Source organism: Moschus berezovskii, chromosome 7, assembly GCF_049115385.1.
Source record: "Moschus berezovskii isolate FMDL1 chromosome 7, NW_MosBer_1.0, whole genome shotgun sequence".
NCBI classification, from domain to species: Eukaryota; Metazoa; Chordata; class Mammalia; order Artiodactyla; family Moschidae; genus Moschus; species Moschus berezovskii.
The window spans coordinates 15,180,348-15,197,073 of NC_142466.1; the positions used below are offsets into that span (position 1 = coordinate 15,180,348).

At 39.5% G+C, this 16,726-nt stretch overlaps 1 protein-coding gene across 4 annotated transcripts in view; it reads left to right on the forward strand.

Annotated features, from left to right (window-relative positions):
- INTS9 (integrator complex subunit 9) overlaps nt 1-16,726 on the forward strand; it is a 131,109-nt gene that overhangs the window by 76,229 nt on the left and 38,154 nt on the right. For all 4 annotated transcript variants that reach the window (XM_055428062.2, XM_055428063.2, XM_088837823.1 and 1 more), the window contains exons 7-8: nt 3,686-3,806; nt 4,571-4,705. In XM_055428062.2, the coding sequence (XP_055284037.2) occupies nt 3,686-3,806; nt 4,571-4,705 (256 nt within the window). The remainder of the gene's footprint in view (nt 1-3,685; nt 3,807-4,570; nt 4,706-16,726) is intronic.

Here is a 16,726-nt window from a genome sequence, read left to right on the forward strand (position 1 = left end):
TATATTCTTCTGTCTCCCAGAAATGCTGTTGAAAAGTCCAGTGTTATTAAGACTTGATCTCCCATAGGTATGCCATTTATTCCTCTGTGGAGACTTTTAGAATCTTCTTCTTGTCCTTTAAGTTTATGATTGTGTGTCTTACCTAAAGATAGTTTACATTCATGGACTGAGCTTACTGTGTCCTTTCAGTCTAGAAAAGTGTCAGCAGCTATGGTGAAGTATCTGTCTTGTGTCTGAATCTGGCCTGCTGCTGTTTTTGTAAATAAAGTTTTATTGGCACACAGACACACTCATATCATTGTGGTGTTATATGGCCAAGTTGAATAACTTGTGGCCTCCAGAGTTTAAAGCATCTGTGGCCTTATATCTAAAATGTTTGCCGACCCTCAGTCTAGAAAATGGAGAATTTCAATTCTGGTTTAAAAAATAAATTTTCCCCCCTTCTAAAATTCCTTTTTTCAATTTTTGTGTATTTTTCGGAACTCGCGTTATTTGGATGTTGAACCTCCTGGACTGACACTCAAATACTTTTCTCTCCTCTTTACCGTCACTTTGTTTTGTTATTCTGTCTGGGAATTTCTTTTATCTCCCAACCTTCCTATGAATTTTTTTGTTTCTGCTACTTATTTCTTGTTTTGACATAAATTTTTCTATATTTTTAAATTAACCTTTTTATATTGTAATAAAAAACAGATACCAAAAAACCCCACAAAGCTTGATATATAGTTAACAAGTTATTATAAAGCAGCTACTCCTATAAGCACCACCTAGGTTAAGAGATAGAAAATGTCTGGTAACTCAAAAGCCATGCCTCTGTGCGCCAGTCTAATCCCAGTGCATGCTGAAACATACATAGAGCGTGGATTTCAGCCCATCACCCATCACCCTTCTTGCAGCTCAGATTGTCCCGTCAGTGAGAGCATATTCAGTTTATCCACGATGTCCTTTTGTTACATCATTTGTGGTTTTTGATAGTTTTCTTGTTATCTAATGTAGCAGGATGTCTAAGATCTCCTTTACATACCTAAATCTGGAATCACCCATTTCTCCAAGAAACTCTGGATTCTTTTAGTGGGAAATGGGATTCTGAACTCCCATTCTGGTTGCTAACAATGCTCAGTGTTACTGGATTGGTCAGTTGTTTCTAGGCCTTTTTGGAGGACAGAGAATATATATTTTTCTTCCACTGCTTTTATACTTTTACTGTGTCTATCTTGTCAGAACATGTAGCTGTTACATACTGTCCTCTCTCCCTTCCAACTTCATTTGGCCTTTCTCCTCAAGGAACTGTGCATTTAATACTATCAACCCCAATATTGATGTTTCTACTGTAGTCAATTTGGGTTGTGTGAAACTCATTCTTCAGGTGATATATCAGGATGGAATCATGAGAACTGTATTCCCTGAGTTCTTGCTGGTTAATAATTGTTTTTCTGTGCTCTGTGACCTTGAAAGTCAGTTTTGCTAAGTATATAATCCTTGGATCGCATTTTCTTTCTTTGAGTCTCTTAAATATGTTTCTCTATTTTATTCTAGAAAAAAACATTGAAAACTGTTGAAAACCGATGTAATCTTTTCTCGTTTTCCTTGTAAATAACTTGCCCTTTTGGCCTCCATGCCCAAAGAGTTTCCTCTGTGATCTAAATATTTTTCCAGAATACATCAGGTGTTGGTTCTTCTGGGTCAGTGTTCTTGAGCATGCACTGTGTCCTTCCAGTGTATAGTTTCTTTTTACTTCTCATTGCAGCTTTTGTCACTCTGTCCCCTCGCTTGGGTTTCTGTGAGGGACCTGTTGCCCGCCTGTCCTGAGAATAATGATTGTTATTTTCTACCTACCTAATTTATTTCCTCCTCTTCCTCCATTTGTTTTGGCCTTTATCATTTTAGAGGCTTTATTCAAATATATGGTGATCCTTGGTTATTGGTTCATATTTAAGAATTAGACAATTGAAAAAAAAAAGCTACTTGGAAAGTCTGTGTGCCAGGTCTTGTTGAATTCTAGACTTTACCATAACATAGTCTGGTTAGATAATTTCACTGTAAAACCCCAACGTCAGTCAGTATCTTTTCATTGAGGGGTGTTTTTTTTGTTTTTTGTTTGTTTGTTTTTTGGTGCTGATCTTGTTTTTCAGAGAAGGTTCTTCTGGTCTCCTACCCTGCAAGGTATAAGATTAATTGATAGTGTTCTGCTCTGAGGATAAGAAAATTGTCCCTCTCAGTATGTAAACTTTTGCTTAAGGAGGTTGCTTCCAGGTGTTGCTGGTTTCCCCTGGTCCAGACTCTCATTTTTATTCTCCCTGGAGAAAAGTCTCTGGTGACATGCCTGGGAGGGGAAGGGGCAATTGCTGAGCTATATGAATTAGATGAGGAGAATTAGTAGGTTCTATTTCTTAATCAGTTTTTTCTAGGAATTTTCTTGTTTTTAGGCTCACCTTTAACCTCACTGCAAGACATATCTGTTGTTTCCCATTGCTGAGTTTTTCGTGAGTTCTGCAGTATAAATTAAGTGACCTGAACTTTCCTGGGTCTGCGAAGTCAGTCATTATTTGTCTTTCTACTTTCTAAAATGCTGCTGCTGTTATCTCTCCTCTCATCTCTTTGTCTTAAGGGCCCGTTGTGTGTGTGTATGATTCTTTACTATCTTTCAGTATCAGTTTAGGAGACAGAAGAGAGCTAATGCACAGGTTCCATTCTCTGGAAGTCCCTTCACCTGTATGGTACAGAGAATCTCCAAGAAGTCACTCTTTAGGTCTATTCTTATTTGTGTTTGAGCAAAATAATATTGAATAAAATGCCTTTCTCATGACACATTTTTGTTTGTTTTAATGATTGCTCTTGATGCTGGTCTGAGAAGCTGCAAATTTTTCTCTTTCTGCCAAGCCTCAGGTGTGTTTAACCTAGTTCTTTTCTATAACTTTGCAGGCCCACAAATAATGTTTATTTCATTTATCTTATTTGAACAGGGAAGAGAATGTGAGAGGTCATACAGAAAGGATCTATATTAAGAGATATAAGATAAGCCCTTAGGATAGCCACTAAGGAAATAACTTTTTAAAAAGTGAAAAATCATGAAGGGATTTAAGAGGCTACATCAGAAAATATTCACTTACTATTTTTAAAAATCTGTGGAGGAATAGAAGAATAAAAAGAAAGATGTGATATATAAAAAACAAAAATTAAATTGGTAAATGTAAGCCAACTATTATATTAATATATCAGTAGTAGCATTAAGTGTGAATGGCTTGAATAGTTCAGATGACCAAGATTATCACATGGGTTTAAAAAGACAATAGAGAAGATCCAGCTATATGCTGGATAAACAAAATCAAGAGTAGAAAAACAATGGAGAAAAATCAGTGAATCCAAAAGTTAGTTCTTTGAAAGGATCAACAAAATTACCAGACCTTAGCTAGATTGACCAAGAAAAAGGGAGTTCAGCTCACTTCAGTCGCTTAGCTGTGTCCGACTGTTTGCCACCCCGTGGAGAGAATACTACAATTACTAGAATCAGACATGAAAGAGGGGAGAGTACTGCCAACCTTACAGAAATAAAAATAATTATAAACGAATGTTTATCCTGTGAACATCCGGATATGCCAATAGGTTGGACAACTTAGACAAAATGGGCAAGTTATTTGAACAGTATTCCCTGTACATAAGAACTGACTTGATGATCTATTTCCAGGCTCCTGCCTTCTCCTCTCAAGGATGCAGTAGAAGTCTCGACCTGGAGAAGATGCTACACAATGCAGGAGGTGAACTCTGCCCTTAGTAAGATCCAGCTGGTGGGATATTCTCAGAAAATTGTGAGTGTTGATACGATTTTAACTGATTGATGAATGCTTTTGATTCTTTGGAAGGATTCTGTAGTTCCCTTTTTTAAGCCATTCAGTTACTACAAATCTTGTACTAGTACATGGTGGAAAGATAGAATATCTGTTATTTTCTTCCATCCTTCCCAGGTTCTTACTGGTGCTCTGTCCTAAACCTTATATTCCCCATCACTCATTAGCATATAATAGGTCAGGGAAAAAGGGCATCTCATCCTGTTTACATTAGAACAGTGACACCATTTTACAGGTTTTGGACTTCTGAAGTAGAAAACAGTATCAAAGGGATCAGGAAATAATTTGGCACATATAACTTCTGAGCTCTGATTATGATGAGGGTTCCCATTCCTGTTAACTGTGGCCCAGAGCCACTCTGTACAGAACAACCAAGATATTAATTCCTAACCTGAAAAGTGTTAAAAAAAGAAGAGAAGAAAACCTCAGTATTTGTCTCTTTGGCCTATATCATAATATATCCTCTCTGCCTTTTAATGGGTGGGACCTGGGTGCCTGGTGACGTGTGGATGGACTGAAATTCTCAGAAATGTGACAAGTAAAAGACTGTAAGATGTGTCTCTCCCATGGTCTCCACCATCTTTCTATTCTTAAACTTTCTGATTCACTTGAAAGTAGTTCCTAAGTGGAGAAGGATTTTCTGTTTTTTTTTCCTCTGCAAACTTAACTGGCATGACTGCACTACTGAAAGCTCAGCACACGTTCTTACAATGGTTTTTTTCTAGGAGCTTTTCGGTGCGGTCCAGGTGACTCCTCTAAGCTCTGGCTATGCCCTTGGAAGCTCCAACTGGATCATCCAGTCCCATTATGAGAAAGTATCTTACGTCTCTGGATCCTCCTTGCTTACCACGCACCCACAGGTAATTCTAAATTCTCTGTAACAACTCAGATTTTCAGTTGAAAGTGAAGTCACTTAGTCATGTCTGACTCTCTGCAACCCTATGAACTGTAGCCCAACAGGCTCCTCCGTCCACGGGATTTCCAGGCAAGAATACTGGAGTAGGTTGCCATTTCCTTCTCTAGGGTATCTTCCCGACCCAGAGATCAAACTTGGGTCTCCTGCATTGCAGGCAGACTGTTACTATCTGAGCCACCAGGTAGTCCCTGAATTTTCAGTAACTTACGCTGAAACTGCAATACTTTGGCCACCTCATGCGACGAGTTGACTCACTGGAAAAGACTCTGATGCTAGGAAAGGTTGGGGGCGGGAGGAGAAGGGGACGACAGAGAATGAGATGGCTGGGTGGCATCACCGACTCTGTGGACATGAGTTTGGGTGAACTCCAGGAGTTGGTGATGGACAGGGAGGCCTGGCGTGCTGTGATTCATGGGGTGGCGGAGAGTCGGACATGACTGAGCGACTGAACTGAATTGAACTGAACCCTAAATTCAGAATGTATCCAGAGTGGCGTCAGCGCTTTGTCATTTTTTATTTATTTATTCATTTCTACAGTAGGTCCTTCTTGGTTATCTATTTTAAGTAGAACAATATGTACATGTCAATCCCAAACTCCCAATCTATCACTTCGCCCAGCCCTCCCCGCCATAACCATAAATTCATTCTGTAAGTCTCTTGAGTCTGCTTCCATTTTGTAGATAAGTTCATTTGTATCTGTTTAGATTCTGCATGTAAAGCAATATCATACGGTATTTGTCTTTCACTGTCTCAGTGAATTCACTTAGTGTGATAATCTCTTAGGTCCACCCATGTTGCTGCAGATGGCATTATTGCATCCTTTTTAATGGCTGAGTAATATTCCATTGTATGTATTTACCACATCTTTGTCCATTCACCTGTCAGTGGACATCTAGGTTGCTTTCGTGTCTTGGCTATTGTGAATAGTGTGCAGTTAACACTGCGGTCCATGTATCCTTTTGAGCCATGTTTTTCTCTGGGTAAAAGCCCCAGGAATTCAATTGTTGGATCATATGGTAACTTTTTTTTTTTTTTAAGAAACCTCCATACTGTTCTCCATAGTGGCTGTACCAACTTACATTTCCACCAACAGTGTAGGAGGATTCCCTTTTCTCTGCTTCTTCTCTAGCATATATTGTTTGTCTGTTTTTTTGATAATAGCCATTCTGACAAGTTTGAGGTGATATTTCACTATAGTTTTGATTTGCGTTTCTCTAATAATTAATCTGTCCATGGGATTTTCCACGCAATAGTACTGGAGTGGATTGCCATTTCCTTCTCCAGGGGATCTTTCCAACCCAGGGATCGAACCCGGATCTCCCACATTGTAAACAGACGCTTTACCGTCTGAGCCACCAGGGAAGTCAATAATTAGTGATGTTGCACATCTTTTCCTGTGCCTGTTGGCCATCTGTATATCTTTGGAGAAATGCCTGTTTAGGTCTTCTGTTCATTTTTTGATTGGGTTGTTTGTTTTGGGGGTATAAAACTGCATGAGCTTTTTTCTTGTTCTGTAGGTTGTCTTTTTTTTTCCCTTGTGATTTCCTCTGCTGTGCAAAAGCTTTTGAGTTTAATTAGCTACCATTTGTTTGTTTTTGTTTTTATTTCCATTATTCTGGGAGACGGGTCAAAAAAAGATATTGCTCAAGTTTATGTCAAAGAGTGTTCTGCCAGTGTTTTCCGAGTTTTTATAGTATCCAGTCTTACATTTAGGTGTCTAATCCATTTTGAGTTTATTTTTGAGTATGGTATTAAAGATTGTTGTGTCTTCATTTTTTTTTAACATGTAGCTGTCCAGTTTTCCCATCACCATTTATTGAAGAGACTCTTTTCTCCATTGTATAGTCTTGCCTCCTTTGTTGTAGTTTAATTGACCACAGGTGCATGAATTTATTTCTGGCCTTTCTGTCCTGCTCCATCGATCTATAATTCTGTTTTTGTGCCAGTACCGTGCTGTCTTGATGACTATAGCTGTGTAATACAGTCTGAAGTTCAGAAAACCTGATTCCTTTTGCTTTTCTTTCTCCAGATTGTTTTGGCTATTCAGGGTCTTTTGTGTCTCCATACACATTTTAAGACTTTTTGATCTAATTCTATGAAAAATGGCATTCGTAATTTGGTAAGGATTTCATTGAATCTGTATATTGCCTTGAGTAGTATAGTCATTTCAACAATATTGATTCTTCCTATCCAAGAACATGGTATATGTGTCCATGTGTTGGTGTCATCTTCAATTTCTTTCATCAGCATCTTATACTTTTTGCAATACAGGTCTTTTGTTTATTCCTAGGTATTTTACTCTTCTTCAATGCAATGGTAAATGGGATTGTTTCTTTAATTTCTCTTTCTGATCTTTCATTGTTAGTGTATAGAAATGCAACAGATTTCTGTATATTAGTTTTGTATACTGCAACTTTACCAAAGCATCAGCCTTTTAAATCTTTCTGATTTTAGTTTCTACAAACATTCTTTTTTGTTGTGTAAGAACTCTTAACATGAGGTATGTGCTGTCACTCAGTTGTGTCCAATTCTTTGCAGCCCCATGGACTGTGGCCCACCAGGCTCCTCTGTCCATGGGATTTTTCAGGCAAGAATACTGGAGCGGGTTGCCATTTCCTACTCTAGAACATAAGCTATACCCTTATAATAAAAGTGTAACTGTATAATACATGGTTTTTGGTTATAAGTGCAGTGTTGAATAGCTGATCTCTAGAGAAGGAAATGGCAACCCACTCCAGTGTTCTTGCCTGGAGAATCCCAGGGATGGGGGAGCCTGGTGGGCTTCCGTCTATGGGGTCACACAGAGTCGGACATAACTGAAGTGACTTAGCAGCAGCAGCAGCAGAGCTTTGTCATCTTGCTTATCTGAAACTTTATGTCCTACTCTTTACCAAAGTTAGATTTTTTGTGTCTGAACATTTAGGATCATAGTTCCTCTATAAGATCATGCTGCCTTTAGGTCACCTCTGGGATTTAGAGATTTCCCAACACTTCCAATAACCAGAGCCTGATGTGTGTAACAGAGATGGTCGCTCATTTACTCAGCAAATACTAATTTTAAAATATTTACTAAGGGCCTGCTGTGTCAAGTACTCATCTAGGTGTTAGAGATTCAGTGGTGACCCACCAAGTCTCCTCTCAGGGATCAGTATTCATATGATGAGAGAGAATGGCGTGATGAAAATAAATGAGCCAAAAGCTTCCGCGTGGTGACTCAAGTACTGAAAACAGAGTTCTGCAGAGAGTGATGGTGACTGTTTCACTTGGATGGTCAGAGAAAGCTTCTAGGGAAACATCTCACTGGAGCTGAGGCCTCGAGAAGTGAGGCGTGTAAAGTTGTGTGGGCGAAGTATGACAGAGACGTGCAGATGGAGAGCTCCCGACACTGGAATGAGCTGGGCGCGTCTGACGAGCAGAGGACGCCCTTGTGGCTGGAGTCTATGAGCTGTGATCATAACATGTGCAAGATGCCAAGCCGTGTAGGACTTCATGAGAAATTTGAATTTTGTTTGAATGTATAGACTGAAGCTTTTGGAAAGTTTTAAGTTAGTCATTCATTAACAGTCATATTGGCAAGAAGCTCAGTGTGTAAGTATTGTTATAAGTGTTACTTCATTTTTTAGATATTTGTAAATAATTTATTGTTCATTTTATAAGTCTTTTCATGTTTATAAAAGGTCAGTTCTGTTCAGTTGCTCAGTCATGTCCAACTTTTTGCAACCCCATAGACTGCATCACACCAGGCCTCCCTATCCATACCAACTCCTGGAGTTTACTCAAACTCAGGTCCATTGAGTTGGTGATGCCATCCAGCCATCTCATCCTCTGTCATCCCCTTCTCCTCCCTCCTTCAATCTTTCCCAGCATCAGGGTCTTTTCAAATGAGTCAGTTCTCCACATCAAGTGGCCAAAATATTGGAGTTTCAGCATCAACATCGGTCCTTCCAATGAATATTCAGGACTGATTTCCTTTAGGATGGACTGGTTGGATCTCCTTGCAGTCCCAGGGACTCTCAAGAGTCTTCTCCAACACCACAGTTCAAAAGCATCAATTCTTCAGCGCTCACCTTTCTTTATGGTCCAACTCTCATATCCGTACATGACTACTGGAAAAACCATAGCTTTGACTAGACAGACCTTTGTCGGCAAAGTAATGTCCCTGCTTTTTAATATCCTGTCTAGGTTGGTCATAGCTTTTCTTCCAAGAAGCAAATGTCTTTTAATTTCATGGCTGCAGTCACCATCTGCAGTGATTTTGGAGCCCAGAAAAATAAAGTCTGTCACTGTTTCCATTGTTCCCAACCTGTTTGCCATGAAGTGATGGGACTAGATGCCATGATCTTAGTTTTCTGAATGTTGAGCTTTAAGCCAACTTTTTCACTCTCCTCTTTCACTTTCATCAAGAGGCTCTTTAGTTCTTCTTCGCTTTCTCCCATAAGGGTGGTGTTATCTGCATATCTGAAGTTATTGATATTTCTCCCAGCAATCTTGATTCCAGCTTGTGCTTCTTCCAGCCCAGCGTTCCTCATGATGTTCTCTGCATATAAGTTAAATAAGCAGGGTGACAGTATACAACCTTGACATACTCTTTTCCCAATTTGGAACCAGTCTGTTGTTCCATGTCCAGTTCTAACTGTTGCCTTCTAACCTGCGTACAAATTTCTCAGGTGGCAAGTCAGGTGGTGTGGTATTCCCATCTCTTTCAGAATTTTCCACAGTTTATTGTGATCCACACAGTCAAAGGCTTTGGTATAATCAATAAAGCAGAAATAAATGTTTTTCTGGAACTCTCTAGCTTTCTCGGTGATCCACTGGATATTGGCAATTTAATCTCTGGTTCCTTTGCTTTTTCTAAATCCAGCTTGAACATCTTGAACATGGTTCACGTACTGTTGCAGCCTGGCTTGGACCATTTTGACCGTTACTTTGCTAGCATGTGAGATGAGTACAATTGTGCGGTAGTTTGAACCTTTTTTGGCGTTGCCTTTCTTTGGAATTGGAATGAAAACTGACCCTTTCCAGTCCTGTGGCCATTGCTGAGTTTTCCAAATTTGCTGGCATATTGAATGTAGCACTTTCACAGAATCATCTTTTAGGATTTGAAATAGCTCAGCTAGAATTCCATCACCTCCACTATCTTTGTTCATAGTGATGCTTCCTAAGGCCCACTTGACTTCACATTCCAGGATGTCTGGCTCTAGGTGAGTGATCACACCATCATGATTATCTGGGTATAAAAGGTGGCGCTAGTGTAAAGAACCCACCTGCCAGTGCAGGAGACATAAAAGACGTGGGTTTGATCCCTGGCTCCAGAAGATCCCCTGGAGGAGGGCATGGCAATCTACTCCAGAATTCTTGCCTGGAAAATGCCATGGACAGGTGGGCTACAGTCCATGGAGTCGCAAGGAGTAGGACACAACTGAAGCAACTTAGCACAGCACACATATATCTTTCCACGTTTGTAAAGGAGGGCAATGGAGATTAGATAGTCAGTGGATGATGGATGGATAGATAACTTGGTGAAATCCATATCCCATTTTAATATGAGAAAAAGAATGTTGTAAGTCTAGAACAGTAGAATGCTCTGAGCTGCCACTCTGCTTTGTTTTCATACCTTTTTATAAGCAACTTTCAAGGTCTAGAGGGGACAAGTTGCTATTTTTCCTATAGCAAGCAGAATTCTGGGCCTTTCCCGCTTGCTGAAATCAAAAGCCCATCAGTGTCATCTTAACCTGCTTCATTGAATCAAAATTTTGTATTGGCAGCTTCTATCATTCCTGATATATTCTATCATAAAAGACAGAAAGATTACTTGGCTGCCAGTTCTTCCGATTTGTCCTGCTTAGATCAAAGCCTTTACAGTACTATCGATGTAATTTCCAGTAAATTATTCTTACAAGATCCATAAATTTAAAGGGAAAAATAAGGTCTTGAAAGTAATGAGTAACATACCTAAGTAATTAATTTTAATTTCTAGCTGGCAACCACTATTGTACGTAAAAAAGAAAGTAAATTAGACTTTCTTTTGCCCAGATGATTGGATTCTGTGTTGAATTAGCAGGGATAAGAAAAGACTTGATTTGAAAAAGCTCAGTAGTCTACTTCAGATATCAGCAAACTATGGTCCTTGAACCAAATTTGGTCTCCCACCTGTTTTTGTTAATAATGTTTTGTTTAAATATAGCCACACCTATTGTTTTATGGGTTGTTTGCAGCTGCTTACACCCTGTCACAGCAGTTATAAAGTTAGACTTTATATTAATAGAAAAGGGCCAATTCAGCTTTAGTAATGGAAGCCCATGAGCTAGGAAGTTTATGGCAGACTGTTATACTGATCTAATAAGCCTGTGGAAATGAGACTTTGGATTAAGCCCGAAATAGTAAGGATGGAAAGGTAAGTTAAAACATTGGCAGATCTTAAATTGAACAATCATTTCTTGAATGCCTACTATCTTCAGGGAAGGAAAAATATAAGGCAGAGATTTCATACCTGGATGACTCAGAGAATGGTGATAATGACACGAATCCAGTTGACAAGGAGGAGTTGGCCGGGGGCGGGGGTGATCGTTAGTTGCAGAAGAGGGTAGTGGGTATGATGAATGGGAACTGGAGGGAAGATGAGACAAATGGAAATGCAGAGCTGGAACTTAGACGTGAAGGCAAGCCTGGAGACAAATTGGAGAGCCATCAGATTTTTTAAAATATAAGTGCTGAGGACTGAAGACTGAGCTGTGGGAAACTGTTAAATTTTGATAAGAAGTACTTTGTCATTTATATCTAAGTATATCATAATTTCCTTCTTAATGTTCCTGATTTAAATAACCAGAGGTTTGTTTGTTTCAGGCCTATCCAGTATGGTTAGACTTAGGGTTAAACAGGACTGTTGTCATATCATGATTAGGTTTCAGGAGTCTATTCTAATTATTTTGTGCGTTACAATAAGAATTTACAGATTCATTGAAATTTGCTCAGGCTTACTTTGAAACACAATCCTTTTTTTGTAAATGTTCTACATATGTTGGAAAAGACTGTATTCACTGCTGAGTGAAAATTTTTTCCATATATATTTATCCCTTTGAGTCTGTTGTGTTTTTAGTTCTCACAGCTTAGCTTAGCTTAGCTACCAGTATCTGAAAAAGATGCGTTATTTGTTGATTTATCTGTTTATATTTTAAGCCATATACTCAGGGGTATATGTTCATATTATCATTATGTCTTGTTGATCAGTTACTCGTTCTATCAGAATGTTTCCTTTTTTTCTCTATCAAGACTACATTAAAAGCCAGGAGTCTTTTTCCTTTCTAACACTTGCTGCTAGTGTTTTTCATCCTTTTTTCCCCACTCTTCCTATGTCCTTTTCTAGTGAATCCCTTGCAGACAACATAGTAAAGAATTTTTTTTTCTTTTTTAATCTACAGATTCTCTTTGATTAGTGAAACATATTTATGTTTCTTAAATTCACTGTTTGGGTCTTATTTTTGCCATTTTCACATTTTTTTTAGTTTACTTCATTCTTTCCCCTGTTTTCTTGCCTTTTTTAGAAGACTAAATTTCTTTTTGCAAGTTGGAACATATATGTTTAATTTTTTCATTTTTAATTTTATACTGAAGCATAGTTGACTCATAGGAATCATAGAAAAAGCTGGCTTACATCCAACATTCAAAAAGCTAAGATCATGGCATCTGGTCCCATCACTGGTAAATAGGTGGGGAAACAATGGAAACAGTGGCAAATTTTATTTTCCTGGGCTCCAAAATCATTGCAGACAGTGACTGCAGCCGTAAAATTAAAAGAAACTTGCTCCTTGGAAGAAAAACTATGACAGACCTTGACAGTGTATTAAAAAGCAGAGGCATCATTTTGCCGACAAAAGTCCATATTGTCAAAGCTCGGTTTTTCCAGTAGTCATGTACAGATGTGAAGGTTGGACCATAAAGAAGGCTGAGCACTGAAAAATTGATGCTTTCAAATTGTGCTGGAGAAGACTCTTGAGAGTCCCTTGGACAGTAAGGAGATCAAACCAGTCAATCCTAAAGGAAATCAGTCCTGAATATTCATTGTAAGGACTTATACTGAAGCTCTAATACTTTGGCCACCTAATGGGAAGAGCCAACTCATTGGAAAAGACCCTGATTGAGAGCAGGAGGAGAAGGGGACAACAGAGGATGAGATGGTTGGATGGAATCACTGACTCGATGGACATGAGTTTGAGCAAACTTTGGGAGATAGTGAAGGACAGGGAAGCCTGGTGTGCTGCAGTCCGTGGGGTCACAGAGTTGGGCATAGCTTAGTGACTGAACATCAACAGGGTGGTGAACATATTTAGACAACAGTGAACTTTGTTCTTTTTATTTTCAACGTTATTTCCCATAAAGCTCACAATCATCCTAGATTTACTTTTCTTTTTCCAGGAATAATTGAGGAATGTTCACCATGAGGGTCTTAAAATGGTAATCCTTATGAGATTTTGAACTACTGAGAATATGTTTAAATTTTCCTCACGTTTAAATGATAGCTTTTATCATTTGGAGAAGGAAATGGCAACCCACTCCAGTACTCTTGCCTGGAAAATCCCATGGACAAAGGAGCCTGGTAGGCTACAGTCCATGGGGTCACAAAGAGTCGGACATGACTGAGTGACTTCACTTTCACCTTCACTTTCAAATGATAACTTAAGTGAAAGTGAAAATTGCTCAGTCGTGTCCGACTGTGACCCCATAGACTATTCAGTCCTTGGAATTCTCCAGGCCAGAATACTAGAGTGGGTAGCCTATCCCTTCTCCAGCAGATCTTCCTGACCCAGGAATCAAACCAGGGTCTCCTGAATTGCAGGCGGGTTCTTTACCAACTGAGCTATCAGGGAAGCCCTAATAAATGATAGCTTCAGTTCAGTTCAGTTCAGTTCAGTTTAGTCGCTCAGTCGTGTCCGACTCTTTGTGACCCCATGAATCACAGCACGCCAGGCCTCCCTGTCCATCACCAACTCCCGGAGTTCACTCAAACTCATGTCCATCGAGTCGGTGATGCCATTCCAGCCATCTCATTCTCTTTCATCCCCTTCTCCTCCCGCCCCCAATCCTTCCCAGCATCAGAGTCTTTTCCAGTGAGTCAACTCGTCGTATGAGGTGGCCAAAGTATTGGAGTTTCAGCTTTAGCATCAGTCCCTCCAATGAACACCCAGGATTGATCTCCTTTAGAATGGACTGGTTGGATCTCCTTGCAGTCCAGGGGACTCTCAAGAGTCTTCTCCAGCACCACAGTTCAAAAGCATCAATTCTTCGGCGATGAGCTTTCTTCACAGTCCAACTCTCACATCCATACATGACGACGGGAAAAACCATAGCCTTGACTAGATGGACCTTTGTTGGCAAAGTAATGTCTCTGCTTTTTAATATGCTATCTAGGTTGGTCATAACTTTCCTTCCAAGGAGTAAGCGTCTTTTAATTTCATGGCTGCAATCAGCATCTGCAGTGATTTTGGAGCCCCCAAAAATAAAATCTGACACTGTTTCCACTGTTTCCCCATCTATTTCCCATGAAGTGATGGGACCAGATGCCATGATACCTTAGATAGATATAAAATTAAAGGGAAAAAAACTTTGAACCTATAACCCTATGAAACTGTTTCTTCATTTTCCATTTGTACCCTTATTGCATTGAAGAATTACAAAGCCCTTCAGATTTGTGTTCATCTGTGGAATTTCCTTTATCCTCAATGCTCTTAAATTTCACTGTTATGTATTTAAATGTGTATTTTCTCCTGTTTGTTTTCCTGTTTTTCCTGTAAGATCTTCGAATTTCCTTTCACATAGAAAAATTCTTTAATCATTTTTTAAATCATTTATTCCTTCTGGTTGATTTTTTTTCCTTCTTGTAGAACTTCTAGTATATAGATATTGATATGTCTGTGTTTTCCATATCTCTTTTCTTCTATATTTTTCATCTCTTTACAGCCTCCTACTTTAACTCATAAGTTCATTCTTTAGCTATATCCATACTGCTCTTCAACCTGTGTATTGCATTCTGTATTTCAACGATTATATTTCCATATACAGTATCTCCAAATGTTGCTTTTTATACTTTTTGTATACTTATTTTTATTTATTTGGTTGCGCTAGATCTTGTTGTAACACGTGGGATATTTAGTTCCCCAACCAGGGATCGAACCCAGGCCCTCTGCTTTGAGAGCCTGGAGTCTTAGCTGCTGGACCCCCAGGAAAGCCCTATACTTATTTTTATTTTATTTACTCATTTTTACTTTATTTGTGCATGGACTCTTTTTTAATGCAAATGCTGCTCCTCCATCTGGTTTGTCAATTCTCTGTGTAGGGTGGTTTTTAGCTTACTGTTTTTAGCAGACGTGGCATTCGTCAGTCGTCTGGTTTTATTTCCCTGTCAGCTCTTACCACTTACCTGCCTCTCAGGGAAACCCTCTTGTACCTCAGCTCCAGACACTGCTTTTGTCCCAGAATTTGTCTCTCTGACTTGTTACCACTTAACTTTGTTGGGTGAAGGGAGTGCCTGCACCTTCTGTGGACATGCATGCCACTCTTATGGTGTCTTCTCCCTCACTGTATGGTGGAACAGGCTACCGTCTGCCGGGGGTACTGCAGAGGAGAGGAGAAGGGTCACAGAGTTCTCTTCCCGGCCCCTGTTCTTCCCTCACTGCCCAGCCCTTTTTGGCTCTGGCTCCTCCTGGCGTGCTGCAGTCCATGGGGTCACAGAGTCGGATGTGACTTATCGACTGAACAACAACGACATCATTTTGTCCCCGTCCCAGGACTCATGGTCTCTCTGGGAATTTATTCTAGTTTTTCAGTTTCTCAAAATTTGTCGTTTGCCTTTCTTTCTATGCTGTCCCTGAAGTTCTACAAGACAGCCAGCAGCTTGTGTTTATGCTCTGTCTTGTCAGGATTTTTCATTTTGTTTTAAATTAATATTATTTTCTAAGTCGTTTAGTTGTGTCCAACTCTTTGTGACCCCATGGACCATAGCCCGCCAGGCTTCTCTGTCCATGGGATTCTCCAGGCAAGAACACTGGCATGGGTTGCCATTTTCTTCTCCAGATATATCTGTTAGAACAGTAATTTATGTTTATTATAGTAATTTTGTGTGTTACTGTGTTAGTTGCTCAGTCCTATCCCACTCTTTTCGGCCCCATGGACCCTGTAGCCCACCAGTCTCCTCTGTCCATGGGATTCTCCAGGTAAGAATACTGGAGTGGGTTGCCATTCCCTTCTCTTCCTGATCCAGGCATCAAACCTGGGTCTCCTGCATTGTAGGCAGATTCTTAACCATCTGAGCCACTTATTTTAGTAGTTTTGGAAAATATAAAATTCTCAGAGGAAAAAAAAATGTACTTATCTTAAGATTAAGAGAATTTACAGCCTGCTGTTCTGCTCTTTCTGATTTAATGAACTTTTCTTAGATGATTAGGTCTGCCACGTAATATTTGAAGTGAAGTGAAGTCGCTCAGTCGTGTCCGACTCTTTGCAACCCCATGGACTGTAGCCCACCAGGCTCCTCCATCCATGGGATTCTCCAGGCAAGAATATTGGAGTAGGTTGCCATTTCCTTCTCCAACGTAATATTTGATAGCTACCTAATTCCATCATATGGATATACAGTAAAGTATTTAACTGTTTTATCACTGTCAGACATTTAAATTATTTAAAGCTTTTTTTTTTTTTCTCACAAACAACATCTTCTTCAAACAAATGTGCCCAGAAAGAGGGTGTTGGACACAGTTTAAAAACTATAATACTATTAGCAGAGAATAAACAGTAACCATTGGATGGGTCCCCTGAACACTTTAGCAATAACTAGAGAGCACTTTTGGTTATTAGAGCCGCAGCCTTTTTGGCCTTGGAAATGAAATTAATGGATTTGCTTCTGCATTGTGAACCAATGTTTGAACACTAATTTTTCTATTGTGATGGTTTGAAAAGGCAACTTTATACTCAT